This window comes from Pyrenophora tritici-repentis, chromosome 9 (genome assembly GCF_003171515.1).
Source record: "Pyrenophora tritici-repentis strain M4 chromosome 9, whole genome shotgun sequence".
In the NCBI taxonomy this organism is placed as follows: Eukaryota; Fungi; Ascomycota; class Dothideomycetes; order Pleosporales; family Pleosporaceae; genus Pyrenophora; species Pyrenophora tritici-repentis.
In genome coordinates, this window is record NC_089398.1 from 678,398 (window position 1) to 697,052 (window position 18,655).

Genomic DNA, 18,655 nt, shown 5'->3' on the forward strand with positions numbered 1-18,655 from the left:
CCCCTACCTCCATCTACCTTCTGAAATAATCCTGCTCCCCATCCCTACTAGGACTATACGGTGTATACTGCAACTGCGGCGCGCCGCCCATAGGCGCAGCCCCACTGACCAATCTCCTCTGATCCGACACCTCGTACGGACTCTCGTTTGTGTGTGTTCGACCGAGACTGGGTGCGGGACTGGGGCTGTACTCGCGGAGTTGCGAGGGGGTTTGGTGGTAACCCTGTGGGTATAGGACACCTGTGTTTTCTTCCGCACCACTAGTCATCGTTGTTCTTTCTGAATCGCGGCTTGTGCTGCGTCCACGGTCACCGGCGGCACCCCATTGTGAGCTAGGGGTGTCGGGGCAGTAGATGCTACTCCTAGCACCGTAGATGGAACCCTCGCCGCCGTGTTCGTCGCTGAATTCTGGGCGGTTTTTGAAGTTTTCAAAGTCCATGTTGGATTCGGATACGAATTCAAAGGGCCCGGAGGGGGATGCGGCGGTTTTACCAGGGTTCTCTTTGGACATGCGTTTCATGGTGTAGACGTCGCTGAAGGCGGCAGTGTCGCCAATGTCGCCGTCGAGGCGGCCGCGGTAGATTTCGGCGAGGAGATGCTTGGATTTCTCGTGTACCATGGGGACGGTGAGTTTTTGGTAGAGGGCCGGGTGGCCGAAGCGGACGGCAACGCGGTCTCGTCGGCGGGATTCCTTGTCGATGGGTGTGGGTGCTTCGGTGCCCTTGGATCGGTCGCCTTGAGTGTAGTACTTTAGGGAGCTGTCAAATTTATTCTTGCAGTAGAACTTGAATGCGAGTAGTCCGAGAGGCAGTGGAGCCATGGCGGCGAGCATAGTCCACTTGTCTGCGTATCCTCGGGCGACTACGAGTAGGGCGATGATGCAGTTGGATAGGAAAGTGCCGACGAGCATGCGGTTGAAGAGAACGCGCCAAAAGGCACCACCGGACTCGTTCTTGGTGCAGAAGACGTACCTGAGAACTGTTAGTAAGGAAAACTCAACCCCCTTGCTATACTTACATGAGCAGGTACTTCTTCATCCAGCTGTCTAGACTAAAGTAAATCGCTACAATTACCAGCGTAATAGGCTGTAGTGGCGCAAAGCAAAGCGCGACAGTAGAGTAAAATAAAAAGTAGTTGTAGTAACTTGCGTAATCGAATGGTGGTGGCGCAGTACGAGCGATTAATTCCCTAGGCGTAGGGTTCAAGAACTTGCGAGAGAAACTGCCCCAAGCAAGATTAACGGCCTGAGCAAGGTCGATGGCGGCACCCAAATTACGTTGTACGAGCCAGGTGACCCAGAAAGGCGAGACTTCGCAGAGTGTCCGCATGGTAGTGTCGAAGAATGTGATATCTTTGAGAATCGTCAAGAAAGGTACGTGTTGTTCGGCTGCGAGTTTGACAATCATGACGACCATGCCAAACACGGCACTGAAGAGCGAGAAGACGAACAAGTTGTTGAAGACAAAAAAAGCGTACAACTGCGCAGTTACATGGCGTTCTCGCGAGGTCTTGGTCTGGTCGCCGGCTTTCATGGACAAACGGCGGAAGATGATGGGAAGGAAGTAGTAGAACAGCGAAGTAAGAGCCGGTGCTGCAAGACCTTGTACTACGGCCCAGAAGTCGGGGTGTCTGCCCAATTCGACCTGGAAGTAGGGCCACATAAAGCCGAGGTTGGAAAGTTTGGACAGAAAGACGGCAATGAGGGCGTTGGGAATAAAGTATAGAAGCGTGAGCAGAGTAATCCAGAAGTTGTTGACCATCCTCCTCCAGCGCCTCCTCTTGGGGTCAAGGGTAAGATTCTTCCAGATAATGTCCTTTGGCTTGGGTGCGAGTCGGACGGTGGTGCCTTTGACGTGCTTGTTGCGAGCTGCATATGCAACCATGTGCGCCGATTCAATCGACTCGTAACTGGCGAATCCGTAGCATAGAGCATCGCGCTTGTCGATAGTCTCGCGGATCTCTTTGATCTTGGTCTCCAAACGCTGGATGCGGGCTGTCAAGTAATCGATGGCATCCACCTTTTGCGTCCGATCTGTATACTCCGGGTCCTTCTTGGATGGTGTGCACAGAGGTCGCTCCGCCGGTAGTTTATTAGGGTTCTTCAGGTACTTTGCAAGGACCTGCTCCAGCGCAATAACCGCCTCTTCGTGTTCCTCGATGAGATCAGGGATATCCTTGACGTTTCTTCCGATAGACGCACGCGGTACTTCGGGCGTGGTCTTCAAGCTGTCGGTGATTTCCACAATGCCCTGGTCGCTACGATTGCTGCGTCCGACATCGGTAATCATCAGCGTCCTGGCATGGAGACTGTTCTGGTACTCGGGGCTATCGAGGTACTGTCGTCTCAGCCGGTGTACAGCCCGATATGTCCACCACAAAAAGGCACAAACAATTACATCTATAATGTATGCCAAGATGACGAATGCCCAGAAGACGCGACCAAACAAATCTCTGGGAGTCATCAAAAAGATGATGTTGCCACGGAGATTTGTGTCAAACTTCTTTTGGAACTCGACTGAGTTGGCAATGTTGACGGGGATAATGATGCCACATCCAACAACTGCCAGGACTATAAACATGTTCCTGCACATGCGTGCAAAGCGCAGGAATATAGTGGCGTCCAGGCCAATCTTCTCCACATACTCGGGCTCGTTTGTCTTGAAGACGGGCCGGTACCAGGCGAAGAGGCTCTTATCTAGGGGCGGCGGTCGGTGCTTTTCATCAGAGTGGCGCAAACGTGGGGCGTATACGATGGTATTGAATGGACGTAGGAGGATGAAACCGATAAAGATGGCAGCAGTCATGCCAAACGAGGTGCCTACAGCGATGAGGACCGAGTCTTGTGAAACCTAAAGCTGTCAGTCGATATATGGTGTGAGCTGTGAATTTGGGTGACGTACCCTTGCTCCCAGGGGATTGTTCAGCATCAACTGCTCAAACTTTTGCTCTATGCTCAGGTCCCGCCGGAGCAACATGTCTGCATGTGAAGCCATAGCGAGTGTGTATGCAGTGCAGCGAACGGGTGTAACGAGAGAAGAAGTAGGGAAGAGGTGGGAAATCCGCACCACGTGTTAAAAGAAGGATGTGCGAGCGAATAAATGCTCAGCGCATGTCTATTGCAGATGATCTACTGTGGTCCACTTGACGGCTTCGTATTGCGCGCGGGGTGTAACAAGGGGGTGCGCAGTAAGCAGACTACACGACAAAGAGAGGGCGGTAAAGAAAAAGGCTTGAACACAAAGGGAGTGTACAAAAGGGAAACGCTAAGGTGCAAAGAGATACCGACAAGCTTGCGTCGCGTCGAGATGCAAACGCCTATTAGGGACAAAAACGGACCAGGATCCCAGTCGCGAGATGACGCTGCGTCGCCAGCCAGGCACGCCCGCCGATTCGCTGAATGGCGACATCGTGCGCCGTTTAAACGCCGGCGGCAAGGGTACGCGGCAACGTGCATTTTTATTTTTGGCTTCGAGGACAGGCCTGGACGCTTGAGCAACACACTTGGGGAGCTCTTAGGGGGGGGCGATCGCCCGTAGCAGCACTGCTAGCTTTTGCGGAGAGAAAAATCATTGCCGCAGCCGTGCCGGTAAATGCTGCTGCTATTGTTGCACCGCCACTCTCTGCAAACCCCTCGCTACTTAGCCAAGTACAGTACACGCCTGTCTTATCGCAAACTTGAGGCGCATGAATCCAGCGCCATGGTGGCTGTTGAGATAGGGCTACTGTTTCAAGATGACCCGTTGCCGTCCACAAGATTCGGCCACGTTCATGCTTGAGGGTTCGTACGTCGCCCTACTTTGATTGGATACGGTGGTGCCGATACCCTGGTATGCATCAACGTGAGGAGATCAAGTGGGACCTGCAACCGCGACTTCGCCCACGTAGGAAAAACAGCGATAGCAAATCTATCCATTTCATCTCCGGGCACTGGCGATGATGGTTGTGCAAACTTGGACTCGTCATTTGTGCATATTGCATTGTGTTTTGTTGAGTTAAAAACCAAGGTCGAGATTCAATTGAGCCGGGGCTTCATCCGACACGTGACTATGTGATGATGCATGGTATTGTGCATTCTAAGACTGACGCAACCCTTTTATCTATCTTCTACGAGGCATACTGAGTCGCTGTCCCTAATATGATCCCTTGACTCATGTGTACTGGCGGTGATTCAGACGCCGTAGACCAACCACATTTTACACTATTCGTAGAACCCGTACTCCCCACAGAACTTGTCCTGTCCGAACTATCTGTGTGGCCTGTATCATCACTAAGCGTCAAAACATCCCAATCATCAAATACTTCTTCAGCCCTCACATCCACCCAAATATACTGTCCAGTGGGTAAGCGGTCCTAAGCACTACCCGCTGCCTTGACAAGGTCATGTACCTTGCGGGCGAGATCATCAGCCTCGGCTCTAGTCTCAGCCTCAGCGTAAACGCGCACGGCGTCTTCTGTTCCGCTAGCACGAGCAAAAGAGCGACCTTGGCGGACCTTCTGGACCTCCTTGTCGATCAGTGCTTGAAGACCGTCTGGGGATGTGAGTTTACGCTCAGCGTCTGTCGTCTTGAAGATCTTGCGATCATTCACCACAACCTTGAGCAGACGGTTGGGTAGGTCGCTGTAGGTCGAAAGCCACTCTTGCGGACCCCAGTGCTTGTGTGCAAGGACGACTTCCACAAGCAAAAAGTCGGAAAGAGCATCACCGACTGACTGGTTGATGAGGTTGATACACGCACGGAGCACATCGAGAGCCTCCTTTTCACCAGGGTTGCGGGGCTCGTGCTTCTCGATAGTGTCGAGTGTGTCATGTGAGAAAATGACAGTACCATGGCCATTGGCTTCAAAGTAGACACCAATATCGAGCTTCTCGGCGGCGTGGTGCAAGTACTTGACTCCGGTAGGTGTGCAGTCGACCTTGAGCTTCAAGTTTTCTTCCACGTATTTCGTGGCGGCACCGTTGGCATAGGCGGTTTGAACGACTCCAATCTTGAGCTGGTCTGCAAGTCCACTCTGACGCACAGTGTCTCCAAGGAAGGATGCTACAAGGGTCGCGATGCGGTCACCATCAAGTAGGCGGAAGACGTTCTTGTCGTCCTTGAAGTAGTACACTACACGATCAGCATCGCCGTCGAGCGAGCAGCATCGATCGCCAGGGCCGGCCTTGGATGATGGGGGTGCTCGCTGGTTGGTCTTGACATAGTCTGCGCCGCACTGTTATATGAATTAGCTTCAGTCTAACTTTATATGGTACACTACTCACGTCAACGTTCAGACTCTCGGGCTTGATGACGTTGTCGTTGATGACATTAATCTCAAGGCCACCCTCAGCCTTGGATGGAAGGTATTTGATCAACTCGTTCAACTTGGGTCCACCAACACCATTGGCGCAGTCAACGGTCAAACTGCCAGAAGGCTTCTTTCCACGGAGCGCCGTCTTGAAAGCTGCACCAAACTTCTCGTAGTAACCCTTCTCCGTAGGTGTACCATAGGCATCCTTTGTACCTTCCGTATTAAGACAACGGGTCATGTAGTGGAGTTGTGGTGTGGTCAAGAAACCGTAGTCCTTGATTTCAGCTCCAGCAGCTTTGAGGCCATCGAGGAGACATCCGAGCAGCCTTGACCCGGACGCCCTGGTATCACGAGCTACAACGACGCGGGCAGGTGTTTCGAGATCGATCTTATTCTGGTTGGCGATGTCGTGGTAGAACTTTGAAACGTCTTCGGGGGTGGTCTTGTTTGCCATTTCCGTGCTAATGACTTCCCACTCCTCCTGTACACTCATCAGATATTACTTGTAAGGTGTGTGCCTCGCCTAGTGGACTTTCGAAAGGGGTGTTTGAACGTACTTGAAGCATGTTGCCCTGTTATCAAGTTAGACTTGCTTGCAATCACCCTAGAGCCGGGGAACATACCATCGGCTCGACGAGCTTTACACCATTATCCTCGGGAGGGTTGTGAGAGGCTGTGATCATGACTCCAATCCATTTTCCCTTGAGTGTCTTTGATCGAAGAGCTGCGATGAGACCGACGCGGATCAATACTGAGTCGAGAACGTCGCTGTGGTTGTCAGTCGTGTCCTTGACGACGTATGCGGGGCGCTCGCGGTCGGAGTAGACTAGAGTCTGGAAATGGAAGAATGTTTTGCTTACGCTTTAGTTCGGAACTGCGACCATTCAATTAGCCTGATGCTCAACGTGTAAACTCGTAATCAACTTACCCCAGCTGTTCCATAAGTGTAGACAAGGCCTTCAGGCGCCGGATGCTTTCGCGCAGCGTCGGCGATGGGGTCGGACATGGTTCCGGTCTATATGTTTGGATATCCAATTGAAGGAGTGCTCGACAGAAGTGAATGGTCAGTCAGAAATATAGTCGAGGAGATTGTAAGAAGTCAGCTCAGTGCGGGGAGTAGGTGGAACTATTTGTGTACAGCTGCTGAGGCTCATGCAGGACCCCGCCCACGCGACTAGCAGGGATGTTGCAGGGCTGATTCTTGCCCCTTCCGATGACGTTGCACTCGTACCTGGCTAACCTTCCTATTATTAGTATGCCTATTCTCTACCTACCGCTACCGTAACATGAGCTTGTCAGACTCCAACTCCATCCATCTTCACCGATAACTACTTCAAAGTATGATGGTGTATACGTCACGGCATATTTCTTTTGGCAAAGCAGCTTGATCAAAGTTGCAATTGCGGGGTTCTGAAACTGATGCCAGATGGCCGGGAGCTTGACCGCTTCTCTTGCAAACTATCTTCTTGCAACGTGCTGTCCCATCAACCTGGGTGGAGCCGTCTGACGCTAGCTGTCATCGCCTCAACTACGGTAGTGGCTATAGCCAATGAATCTACCTTTCTTGAGCGATTTATATATTTAAACTACATGTTAGCTAAAACATCACTGCAACACATAATCTGCACGCGGTATTGGAACATGGCTTGGCACGAAAGAACTGAACTAGATTGCCTCCGTTTACAGGTAAGGCATGCCTAGACTATCTGAGAGTCGAAGAAAAGTTCCAGCAAGACTCAATATAGTTTATCAGTTTGCTGATAAAGCTACTGCCAAAAGGGCACGGCAAGAATTCTGATGAATCCTCAAAAGCCTTGTGGACCAAGACCGGGAAACCTCCCAAACCCACCACCAGCCAGAACGCTTTGACTGGGAACGGGACTTCCAATCTCACCAAGAGACGGAGGCGCTGGAGCAGCATCACTGAACTTGATGTGGGTGAGACGGCCGTTGTGCTCTCTGTATTCCAGAGTACCACCGCCGTTGGTCTGTGCCACATCCAGGATGTCGCAAGCCTCCCTGATCTCATCCATGGACACAACAGGCTCCATGGCATTCCTGGATGCATCGACTTGGCGATGCACCTCGGAAGCATCTATATAGCCTTCCGGGTCTGAGCTGAGAGCTAGCGATTTGCAGACTGCGCAAATGGTACGACGGAGCCACACTATGCGCTGTTCGGTGCCACTACGCTCATGCACACGAGGGTTACCCATCGGGAATGGAGGACTGCCAAACATGTTTGAAGTCGGCGAGTTGCCCCAGTTACCACCCGAGCTGAAGCCTTGCAATGGCGGTGTGCCCCAGATGCTACCACCGCCTGGACCTCCGAATGAGCCGTATTGCGAGCCTGGTATATCTGCAAATCCGAATGAGGGAGCTCTGACAGAACCATGTTGTTGCACACTCTGGCGGCGTTCAGGCAATTCTGGAATGTCGTCCTCATCATCGTCTAGCAAGGCTTTGCTACCAAGATGGCTTGCGAGTTCGTCAACATTCTCGTCGCTTGGCTTGATACTTGAGGGTCGCTGAATCGGGGCCGGGCGCTGGATAGGCTGTGATTGAGGAGCGGCGAGCGGGCTTTCAATGCTGGAGACTCGTTCGAAAGACCCAGAACCCTGTCTTGAGTGCGTCGGCATGCCCAATGGGAAGGGCGATGGCATAGGCGTCGAGAATCCTGGAGGTGCAGGGAAGCCTGGCGGTCCGTCCATCGGGAACCCACGGTTGAGTGGCAGTGCACCTGGTGTGTGCATCCCTGGCGGCGGGAACCCACGGAAGCTTTGAGGAGCGACTGGCGGGAAGAACGGCGGCATATTGGAGCGTGGTCCCATCAATCCAGGCATCATTGAACCTTGGTTCGCGAACCCATTCAGGCCTGGGGGCATGTTCCCCATGTTAAGTCCTGGCGGCCCTTGCATACCCGGCGGTGGTCCCAAGTGAGGCATGGGAGATGTTGGCTGGCCATGTATAGTGGGCATCTGTGGCAAGTTCGGCTTGGTCAGGATAGACCTTGGCAGTGTCTGATTGTAAGCTTGTGAGGTGGGGGATGTCGACTTGCTCGTTCCTAATGTAGCATGTGGCGTCTTCGGAGAGGAGCCGTGGGAGTTCTGCTGCGAAGTCTGGCGCTGTCGATTTGGTGTTGGGGCTTTGGGTACAGCTGGCGTGACGTGCGGCGAAGGCATTCCTGTTGACGAATTCTGCTTGAGCAGCTGAGGAGGCAGCGCAACAGCTACTGGCTGCGATGTCTTCTTCGCAGGAGCAGGGGCAGCTTGGTCCTCCTTGCGTGTACGGTCCTTTTCGGACTTGGACTTTGCTTCGCGTTCCTTGCGCTCCTTCTCCTCCTGAGCCTTCTTCTCACGGGCCTCTTTCTCTTTTGCCTCCCGCTCCTCCCGTTCCTTCCGCTTCGCCTCCTCTTTGGCCTTTTTCTCCAGAGCCTTTTGTTCGCGTGCTTTTCTCTCGGCTTCCTGTTGGCGTTCCCGCTCTTCTTGCTGCCGCTTGAGGCGTTCTGCTTCTTTCCGCTGCCTCTCCTCCTCTTGAGCTTTGCGTTCGGCTTCCTTCTTTTTTCGTTGCTCTTCTCGCTTTTTGCGCTGTTCTTCCAGTCGCTTCTCCTCGGCAGCCTTGGCTTCCGCTTCTTTGGCGGCTAGTTCCGCGTCTTTGCGTGCCTTTTCTTCTGCCTTCAACTGCTTTTGCTTATCCTTCTTTTCCTTCCGCTTCTGGGCCTCCTTGGCTTTCTTTGCCTCTTTTGCATCTTTACGATTATCTTCTTCCGCCAACTCCTCCAGAAGCCGTTGTTGTCGTTCTGCAGCTACCTTCTCACGGTATGCCTGGAGTACTCGCTGTTCAAACATTCGCGCTGCAAATATCTGAAACATTCGCCTGCCCTCCTCCATGCGCTGCTCCTCAGTCATAGTGCCCTGAGCTGAATTAGTTGCAAGTAGATAGTCCAACGCAGAATACGCACTTCCTCGTCCTCTTCATCCTCCTCGTAGTCCTCATCGTCGTATTCCTCGTCGTCTTCGCCCTCGTCGTCGTAGTCGTCTTCCTCTGGCGGCGGAGCGTTGTGACTGTGGCCGCTGTACGAACGATGCTGCATGTTTGGATGGGCCTGGTGGAACTGGGCCTCTTCTTCACGCTGCATTCTACGCTCGGCAAGCTGCTCCATCATCTCGATGAACTTCTTCCCATCGTTCTTGAGCAAATCGTCAGCAACGGTAAGAATGCCACCTAAAACGATGAATCAGCATGCTCCCAAAGCAGATACGGGCATATGCATACCTTTGACTTGTAAACTGCTGCCAAAGCGAAGAAAGTCTGTGGGCTCGGGCGGCGGTAGACTCGGTTCCCCTGAGCTGTATTCGCCTTCGGACGAGATGTCGCTGTCGTACTCGGACTCTCCCTCTTCTTCTTCACCCGAGTCGTACTCTTCTTCATCGTCGTCGTCGTCGTAGGGGCCGGGTGGAGGTGGGGCGTTTAGCAGGGGCCGCGGGTGAGGAGCACTGGATGCATAACCATAATTAGCCTCGGGAATGAAACTACCGATGTCTTGCTGGTGGTGCGCGTACTGCTCGAGTTCTTCATAATATGCGTCGTACAAGACCTCCAGCTCCTCCTCAATGGCGGTGCGCTTGCGCCCGCAGACGGTACAGCTGCACGAGTGCTTCTGCTGCTCCTTCATCTTGCGCAAGACCGCCTCCTTCTCAATCTTGACCAGCGACTTGCGCTCGTCTTCGCCCAGGGACAGCCAAAAGTCGCGTATGCGCTCCCGCTCCTCGACCGATGACGTGTTCCATATGCGGTCCTTTTTGGGGCCAGATCGCGTCGTCGAGATTCCAGACGACACGGCATGGTTGGGCGCGGGGCTGTGGCGCGGTGCACTGTGCTGCGAGTAGGAAAGCGGAGGAGGTCCCGAGGGCGCCTTCTTCTTCCTTCGCGGCTTCTTGCTGGAGCCGCCCCGGACGGGAGCATGACCGTAGCCCTGTTGGTAGTCGCCATTCGCGCCATATGTGTGCTCGTACTCCTCGTCCGAGTAGTAGTCGCCTTCTTCGTATGGGGGCTCCTCCAGCTCAGGCTCCGCATATTGTTGGCCGCCGGGAGCCAGGGCGGGGGTGGCACCATTTCTCGCAGGCGCGGGCGCAGAGGCAGGCGCAGGCGGGTCCTGGGCAGCCCTCTTTGCGGCTTCCTTCTCCCGTCGCTTCTGCTTCTTGCGGTTCACGGCGGTCGGGGCGGAATCGTGGGTTGCGGTAGTGCCGTTGGGCGGCATTGTTGCCGGGGCGGGTCCTCGTGGTCCTTGGGCCATGAATCCAAACAACAACACCAAACAAGCTCGCTGGTGCTAGGTGAGACTATTGCTACGAAGAATCTCGGGGGACGAGGGCTCCGGCTATGCGCCCGTCAGCTCGCCGTGGGCAGCTGGTCGGCAGCAAAAGTGACGAGGGAGGAATTGGAGGGGCCGGTCACGCACTGCAAGGGCGGAAGTGGTTCTCTTGGTGTGCGCCAGGTCGCGGGCGTCTTGTACGGGCAGCAGGTCCTAGAGCGGCTCGTCGTCGTGTGTGCGTGATTGGGGCCCCAAAGCTAGCATGCGGAGTGTCGTAGCCTCAATCTGGGTTGACGCTTGACGGGCCATTGTGGCACCGACGTCGCGATTCGCACCTGCCGCAGGAGCCACGTCTTGGCACCCGCGAGCCTTCTGGAACGGCAGGAACCTTGGAGAGGCTGTGCATCAGCGGAGGCCCATTCGTATCTCAACACACACACACCCGCACCGCACCACCACCGAGGCTTCTAAACCCCCAGCCGCCCGTAGCTCTAGCTCGTGCATGCCTCCGCTGTGATCGTCCACGCCCATTATTAAAGGGTCCCCAAGTCCCCCATCATTTGCGACCCTTCCCCCGTTGTCTTCATCATCACTGCCGTCGCCCGGGACATTCACTACCTGCACCTCCTGGCCTCTGCTTCCGCACCACCATCAGCTTCCGCACCCGCTTCCACTACACACATCTCGACACGCCCACATTCACTCCCCGCCTGGATCCTGCTGTCGGTCGCTTTTCGCCATCCAAGACATTGCTAGTCGCTAGCTGCTGCTACACAGTACAACGAGATACACGTCGCTCCGCCCACCGTCACATTCACCCCCTCGCGCAAACCAGGCTACTTGACTGTATCCTGACCTGCCCGGAGACACTGCATCCTCCATCATCGCCCATTGCCAGCACACTTGCGCTCGCTCCATAGCGATTCTTACTCTACCGCGCTTCCCGAGCCAACGCCAGATTTTGCTCATTGCCGACGTTTTCCGTCCATCAACATGGCACAGCAGCAGCAGAATGGCGAGCCTGTCATGCGCAGGTATGTGCAATTCTATATGTCAATTCTATAACAACCAATTTCTACCCCCTGTCAAACTTCAACTCGCCCATCGTTTTTGCTGGCTTTTTCCCTGCGCGCATGAGACGCTCAGCTGAAGGCCTCCCCTTCCACTTCAAATTTTCACCCTCTCGATCACGATCCTCAATTCCTGATGCCGAGACTTCTCCTTTCGCTACATCTTGCTGCATCGATACTTTTGGGCTCGTGGTACCCCCGGTTTTGGCGCCATAGCTTGCATCGGCCAACCCGGTCCGAACACACCTGGACTAAAAATAGGCCAGCCTACAGGCTTCCCATGCCCACTTTTTATCGACGCGCGCTCAATTCTTTCTGCTTCGGGTCGTTGCATCTGTATCCTAAACCCATTTTGCCTCTATACCTCGCTCAGTCACACCGACGCTGTCACACCGTTGCGACGCTCGTACATTATGCTGACCTTGTTCTCGTAGGAAGTTGGTCATCATTGGCGATGGTGCTTGCGGAAAGACCAGTCTTCTCAGCGTCTTTACTCTCGGCTACTTTCCAACCGTACGTCCTCCTGCGTCACATCACAGAGTAGCATGCTAACGTTACACTCAGCGATATGTCCCAACAGTCTTTGAAAACTACGTCACTGACTGCAGAGTAGACGGCAAGTCTGTTCAGCTCGCGCTATGGGATACTGCAGGACAAGAAGACTACGAACGCTTACGCCCGTTGGCATACAGCAAAGCACATGTCATCCTCATCGGTTTCTCGGTCGACTCGCCCGACTCGCTGGATAACGTAAAGCACAAGTGGGCGGAGGAGGCCCGTGAGCGCTGTCCGACGGTGCCGATCATCCTGGTTGGCTTGAAGAAGGATCTTCGTGAAGACCCGCTTGCCCAAGAAGAGATGCGCAAAAAGTCACTCAAGTTCACAACCCCCAAGCAAGGAAGCGACATGAAGGAGATGATCGGTGCACGCAAGTACCTCGAGTGCAGTTCACTGACCGGCGACGGCGTCGACGACGTTTTCGAAGCGGCAACCCGTGCTGCTCTTCTCTCAGTAGACAAGAAGGAAAACCCCGGCTGCGGATGCGTCGTACTATGAGCCACATAAATCACACTCGACATCTCTTATTCTTCAAAGCATTGGGCGGAGTACAACAAGGAGTAAAACTTGTGGGATTTATCACTGTCTGAGGCGTTTGTTGAGCGCTTTGCTTGCATTGCTTCAAAGGAGAGCTGGGTTGCAGCTTTCGAGCCTTTTTGTTCTTTTGTTCTTTTGTTCATTTTTGAGCATATTCCCATGGGGCAGGGGGAAGAGAAGCGCCATTTGCGGAACTTTGATCTTGGCTAATGATTGAGGGCATGCCATCATCATCCACTCTTTTTTTTTCAAATCCCCATTTTTGTGTATACCTAGGGAAGCTTGCTGCAGAGGGGATATGAGGAAGTGTCTGGACTGAGGGAGCTTGCACAGCAGATGAACTGCTGAGCAGTAATACTATCACATACAGCGTTGAATATTGTAGTATTGCATGTACAGCGGGAATTGAAATGTATTTTCACATGGCTTTCCACACGCCTGAAATCCTTGTCCGCTATACACATAATGTACATTTCCTCAATTCCTCGTCCACGCATGATTCCACCCATCCCGACTCGGGAAATCCGTCTGAACCCTCCCATACTCCACCGGCACACTCCCCCACACTCCCCTCTTCAACATGGCACTCCGATACAACCGTCCCACCTCCCGACCCCTCGTACCCAAGCGCCCCGCATCCGGTCCCTGACCACCAGCCTCTGCCTCACTCACGCGGTTACCGTTGTTATCCAACAGGCGCAAGTGCTCGCAGGCGTCGCGCATCGCCATGTATTGGCGCTCTAGCTCGCGCTCCTCAGCCCAGCGGCGCTTGCGCAGGAAAAGCATCCAGGCGCGGTGAATAGTCCAATGGCGGAGGAAGCGGTTGCGGGAGAAGTGGAGGGGGCGCGGGGTTAGGGGGTGTTGGAGGTGGTAGCGGATGTTTACTAGGTGGTTGTTAGTTTGGTATTTTTGCGGTGGACGGTGGTTTACTCGGCGGGCCGGTGGTAGTTGGAGTGAACAAAAAAAGAGAGACTCACCTATTCGCGGATCAGTACCGGGGCCTTTGGCTCGCTTCTCCATTCGTGTGGTGGAGGAGAAGGAGGCTGTGGGTGTTCTTTGCGCCTGTTGTTGTTGCCGACATTGCCATTGCGATGTGCGTTGCCAGATATTTGTAGTTTGCGTCGTCGACGGTATTTTCGAGGGCCGGAACACCGAGCGGAAGGCGAAGAGGTTCATGGTGGTGTTGTAGGGAGGCGCAATGCCGGGTTGCGATTGGGGTGTGGATGGCCGTGGTGATGGTGTTTCTGGAAATTCCGACTTGCGGATGCCGGGACCCTGGTTGCGCCAAGATAGGCTAGTGAGACGGCGGAGGGTGGGTGGGATGCGCGAGGTGACAAGACAACGATGGGATAGTTTGTTTAATTTTATTGAGAATGGGTTCTTTGGTAGGGAGATTGTGATGGTTAATGTGGGTGCGAGACTCGCGTGTCATACTAGGTACTTCTTCACACGCAAACGTCCAGAATTCAACTCATGAATTTATGTGCCCGCGACTTTCCCTGACTCCTAAGATAACACTGAAAAATGTCTGCTTCATCACGTATCATGTTGTACATTTTAAAGCAACGTTTCTTCTTTCAAGTTCCGATTTGAGACAGTCTCCTTCCCGCGGACGTGGATTTTTTCAGTAAGCAGAACTCATGGAGTTGTCTCGATAATGTTTGAACACTGATAGAGAGGACTTGAAACCTTTTTACATGGGTAGCTAGACAAAAGGAAGAATTGGGAAATAAATTTCTGGGACAAGGACCCAACGAAACATGTTTCTTTCCATTATGTTTTTAGGTACTCTACGAAACACCAATGCTACCGTCCAGGAATGATTAGAATATTCAAGATAAGAAGTATACGTCACTGACACTCAGGAAAAGCACCAGATACATATGAGCAGAATTGCTAGCGCGTCAGGAGTTTTTAAATACCGCCGAGATGCTTGCAAGGCTTGAAGTGCTTTGAAGTGCCATTTGTTGTTTTGGGTCTTGTTTTGGAAGATATTAAACAACAGAAAAGGAAAAGTCAAATTTAACATTTTAAAAGATGGACTGGTACATATGACATGTGTCATTTCAGCGGCGAGGCGACACAGCATACCTTCGGCGCGACGCCTATTTTCAAAGAAAAGGCGGGAAGAGCCGCCGACTCATGACCACCCGTTGACAATAATTTTCAGTTCATATAGCTCGAAGTACTGTCTTTAGAGGAGAACCTGGAATCCTCGGAGTAGATATAAAATACGGTAGCAGTCTCAATATTAGGCCTGGCGGTAGTTTGTTCTTGAGCGGGGAGAAACCATGGTATAGCGACTTGTAGTTTCCAAGCAAAGAAGAAGAACATCGGACTTGATATTTTAATCTTCTAGAAAGTTAGGGCGGGAAAAGTCATGTTCGTAGTCGCGTAACCCTTTTTAGAATTTTCTCATAGAGTATGTGGATAGAAGAGAACTAAGTAGTGAAGAGCAGCACATTTATACGCATCTAGCATGGTTAATGCGGCCGTATGAGAGTTTTTAATATCGGTAGTCGGGAAATCCGTTCATGTGTGCTCCGGGACCAACTTTGAAGCAAGACATAGGAAGGAGATTTTCAATTTTTAGGGTTGAGAAAGCCGGAGACACCACATGTCGCTGAATAACTCGCATTTTAGTAAAGCGTCTTTTAGAGCCTTATTTTATAGTGAGCTCGCCGTAGCGACAGCAGTATTTTATCCGCATCGAGAGCGAAAACAACCGCGGACATCGAACTTAATCCATGTAGTTTTGATGAATTCTTTTATGTATTAACTTATATTTTGGAATCGACCGTCTGAAAGCACCACATGTCAGAGACCGAGGTCCCTTTGTAGGTTTTAAGAAAGCAGGAAGAATCTAGACATCGTGCATGTCTCGGTAGGGTTTAATTTTAGAAAAAGAGAGTGTGGTAGATGGTGTTATGGGAAGGAGAAGGAGATTTTCATCCAGAGTCCGGGTTGTCAAAGCTGTGCAATCTTCTGCCTATCGATTCATGTTTAGGAAACGAGAGACTCAAAGCAGCACGTCGAGGTCATCGTTATTCTTAGGTTTTAAGAAGGCAGGAAGAAGTAGGACATTGAACCTTTTACATAGTTTTTAATTTTAGAAAAGTAAAGTATGATAGATAGTGTCATGAGAGGGAGGAGAGTTTTATACCCGAGTCCGAGTGTTCAAAGCTGTGCAATTTTCTGGCTATCGATCTATGTTTTGGAAACGACAGTCTCAAAGCACCACATTGCACAGACGCAGGATGTTTTGTAGTTTTCGAGAAAGCAGAAAGAAATTGGTCATAGGGTCATGAACCAATAGATTTTAATTTTGGAAAAAGGAAGATGATGTGGTAGATGGCGTCGTGGAAGGGGGATGTAAGAGGTATTTATACACAGGTCTGGGTAGTCAGAGCAGCAGGAGGCAGTGCGCTAGACACAGTCATAATGGCGAGTCCTGCATGACATATACTTGGGTTAACTTGTGGAAAACATAGTACTTTTGTCTTGTTGCTTTTAGAACAGTTGTAGAAGCGGCGGTGGTAACGCCCAGGTCCCAGAAACATAGGTAGATTGTGTATGTCTCTTATGATTTGATTTTAAGACTCCGCATAGAGTGGTCGACATGCGGTTTTCGATGCTTCGACACAGTTGAGTTTGAATTTTAGAAACCAGGAAGGGAATCAGCATAGATTGCACCGCTTATATTTTAGAAAATCCCTTTAAATGGATGTGGATGAGAATAGTGCAAGAGAAGAAAACATGGATAGTGAAAGCGGTATTTTAAGAAGAGCCTCAGTCCACAGACATGTGGGCATCATATTTTCTTTTAGTTCATATGCAAGTAGCCAGCGCAAAGGTTTTGGTCCGTGTAAAGAAGTAGAAGGGAGACCTCTGCATCCATGGCTTTTATAGTCATTTTGCAAGGCCCCTAGTGCATTTTTATGGCTGGCCAGGAAGCAGAACATGGTACCTTGGTGCGTTTTTTTTCTGGCCAGAGAAACATGGAAAGCGATGCGTACGGTTTGAGAGATTTTGAGTATAAGCCGAGCTCCGAGAATATATCACGCTCGTATTGTGATTCTGACCGCACAGACATTGCTTTAACGATGACTGTGTCCAACACAACTAACCGCACCATACAGCCGCCACACACTGCGTAGGTAGAACTTAGCTTTTTGACAAAGTCAGCACACAGTATGTCTCTGCCTCAGGGAATTTAATTATAGAAGCACGGCCACAAGAGGCACCCCGACACATTTCTTAGTTGCTTGTAAATTTCTGGAACAAAAGAAGAGACATTTCTTCAGTTACTACCGTTTTAGTAGATGGAGGACATTTTATGAGAAGAAGGAAGAAAGAAGAGGAAGATTGCGTGAAGGTAAGAGTTTAAGTATCCAAGAAGCTTGGAAACATGTCGCGCATGACTTTTACTTTTAGGTTCCAAGACCGCGGGACATGTAGCTGTTCTCTTGGTTTTTCGATAACGAGGTGATGTTGCACTTAGACTGGCAGAAGGATACCGACCAATGTAGAGTGTTTTTAGGTGCTTCCAAGCCACATGTTGAAATAGCTGTTGATTCTTAAGTCTCCACAACGCAGGACATGTGAGGTCGACGATGACTTTTTCAGTAAAGAGGTAAGTATGCAGAAAACAAAGTAAGTCAACCGCCGTATATTATCCTCAAGTTTTTCCAAGCCACAGAGCCAAATTCATCTGTTCCGTAGATATTTTTGAGTTTCCACAGCGCTGGACATGAGGGAGACGCATCAAGGGTTTAGTAGAGAAGTATTTTTGTACGCGGAAAAGAGGAAGAACATCGATGGCCACATGAAGAATTTTAGTCTCGCGTTTTGCTCCACACACATCAGGTCCATGTCTCGGATATTTTCAAAGTATAGAGAAAGAAAAAGGTGATAAAGAAGAAAGAGAGGAAGCCAGCAGCAGTAGATATTTATATACCCGCGGAACGCAAGTCACCCACATATGATCAAAGCTGTTTGATTTTAATCGCTAGTGCTGCGCCTCCCATAGATTTCCCCAAATGACCATAGAGGGTTGTGAACACTCGGTTGAGACAGAAGAACGGACACATTGCAGGTAACATACGGTGTTTAGAACGCCAGAACGCCATAGACTTGGACGTAACCAATTTCAGGAATTTTCGAAAGATGTAGAAGGTAAGAGGTAGGAAACAAGAGCGGTAGCAGCGGTGGTATTTATATGCCAGCGCCAGCTCCAGCCCAAGGACATATCTGCATAGTGCGAGCAGTTTGAGAACGCCGCCAAACACATATGAAGATCGATGACAAGATTTTGTGCACTCACACATGCGCCAGTGCAAAGTCATGTTTGGATCGTGCATCGGTTTTAAGAAATCTCCCAAACACATGAATGTGTCCGAGGAAGGTTTTTAGCACTACACCAACACATACTGGGTTTTGCACGTTGTTTTTACTGTCAGAGAAGGACACACATTCCCAGTTTCCCAGGTAATTTTGGAAAACGAAATACCATGAGAAAATCATACTGTGTTTTGTTGACTTTGGTAGAAAGAAGAGGAGTGTTGGAGAAATAAGAAAGTGGTGAGCCCACCGTTTTTATATACACCCAAAAGGGCGGGTGCCAGAGAACATGATGTCGTATGCGGTACTTTTAGAACAAGCCGACGAGAGAGGTCGAGTGCTCGAGAACATGGCAGCTCTCAGGACATCTTTTGAGTACAGACGACAAAAGAGAGCGGAAAATCATCGAGGCACCACAGCAACGTTTTGAGAAAAAAAGAGGGAACAGCATCTTCCTTCGCCAAGTCGGTTTCTAGCACAGCTGATAATATTATTTTGCAGGAAAGAGGTAGTGAACATCCTAAGTGCTACTTCCAATTTCAGAGAA

At 51.2% G+C, this 18,655-nt stretch overlaps 5 protein-coding genes across 5 annotated transcripts; 1 reads left to right on the forward strand and 4 right to left on the reverse strand.

Moving 5' to 3' along the window:
• Nucleotides 1-13: 13 nt before the first annotated feature.
• Nucleotides 14-2,993, reverse strand: PtrM4_146260 (integral membrane protein; the record flags this gene model as incomplete). The annotated part of the gene is made up of 3 exons (XM_001938896.2): nt 14-971; nt 1,018-2,849; nt 2,901-2,993. 3 exons carry the CDS (start codon nt 2,991-2,993, stop codon nt 14-16), a joined length of 2,883 nt encoding a protein of 960 aa, XP_001938931.2.
• Nucleotides 2,994-4,350: 1,357 nt separating this feature from the next.
• Nucleotides 4,351-6,295, reverse strand: PtrM4_146270 (Phosphomannomutase; the record flags this gene model as incomplete). Its single annotated transcript, XM_066109865.1, has 6 exons — nt 4,351-5,211; nt 5,261-5,770; nt 5,847-5,861; nt 5,913-6,057; nt 6,150-6,163; nt 6,218-6,295. 6 exons carry the CDS (start codon nt 6,293-6,295, stop codon nt 4,351-4,353), a joined length of 1,623 nt encoding a protein of 540 aa, XP_065959848.1.
• Nucleotides 6,296-7,094: 799 nt separating this feature from the next.
• Nucleotides 7,095-10,549, reverse strand: PtrM4_146280 (NST1 multi-domain protein; the record flags this gene model as incomplete). Its single annotated transcript, XM_066109866.1, has 6 exons — nt 7,095-8,612; nt 9,099-9,208; nt 9,373-9,513; nt 9,565-9,693; nt 9,826-10,357; nt 10,502-10,549. 6 exons carry the CDS (start codon nt 10,547-10,549, stop codon nt 7,095-7,097), a joined length of 2,478 nt encoding a protein of 825 aa, XP_065959849.1.
• A 1,047-nt stretch (nt 10,550-11,596) lies between these two features.
• PtrM4_146290 (GTPase SAR1 and related small G protein) lies at nt 11,597-12,729 on the forward strand (the record flags this gene model as incomplete). The annotated part of the gene is made up of 3 exons (XM_001938893.2): nt 11,597-11,637; nt 12,108-12,186; nt 12,238-12,729. The coding sequence occupies 3 exons, from the start codon at nt 11,597-11,599 to the stop codon at nt 12,727-12,729; spliced, it is 612 nt and encodes a 203-aa protein (XP_001938928.1).
• A 516-nt stretch (nt 12,730-13,245) lies between these two features.
• On the reverse strand, nt 13,246-13,944 carry PtrM4_146300 (mitochondrial 54S ribosomal protein mL40; the record flags this gene model as incomplete). The annotated part of the gene is made up of 2 exons (XM_001938892.1): nt 13,246-13,652; nt 13,746-13,944. 2 exons carry the CDS (start codon nt 13,942-13,944, stop codon nt 13,246-13,248), a joined length of 606 nt encoding a protein of 201 aa, XP_001938927.1.
• Nucleotides 13,945-18,655: the final 4,711 nt, after the last annotated feature.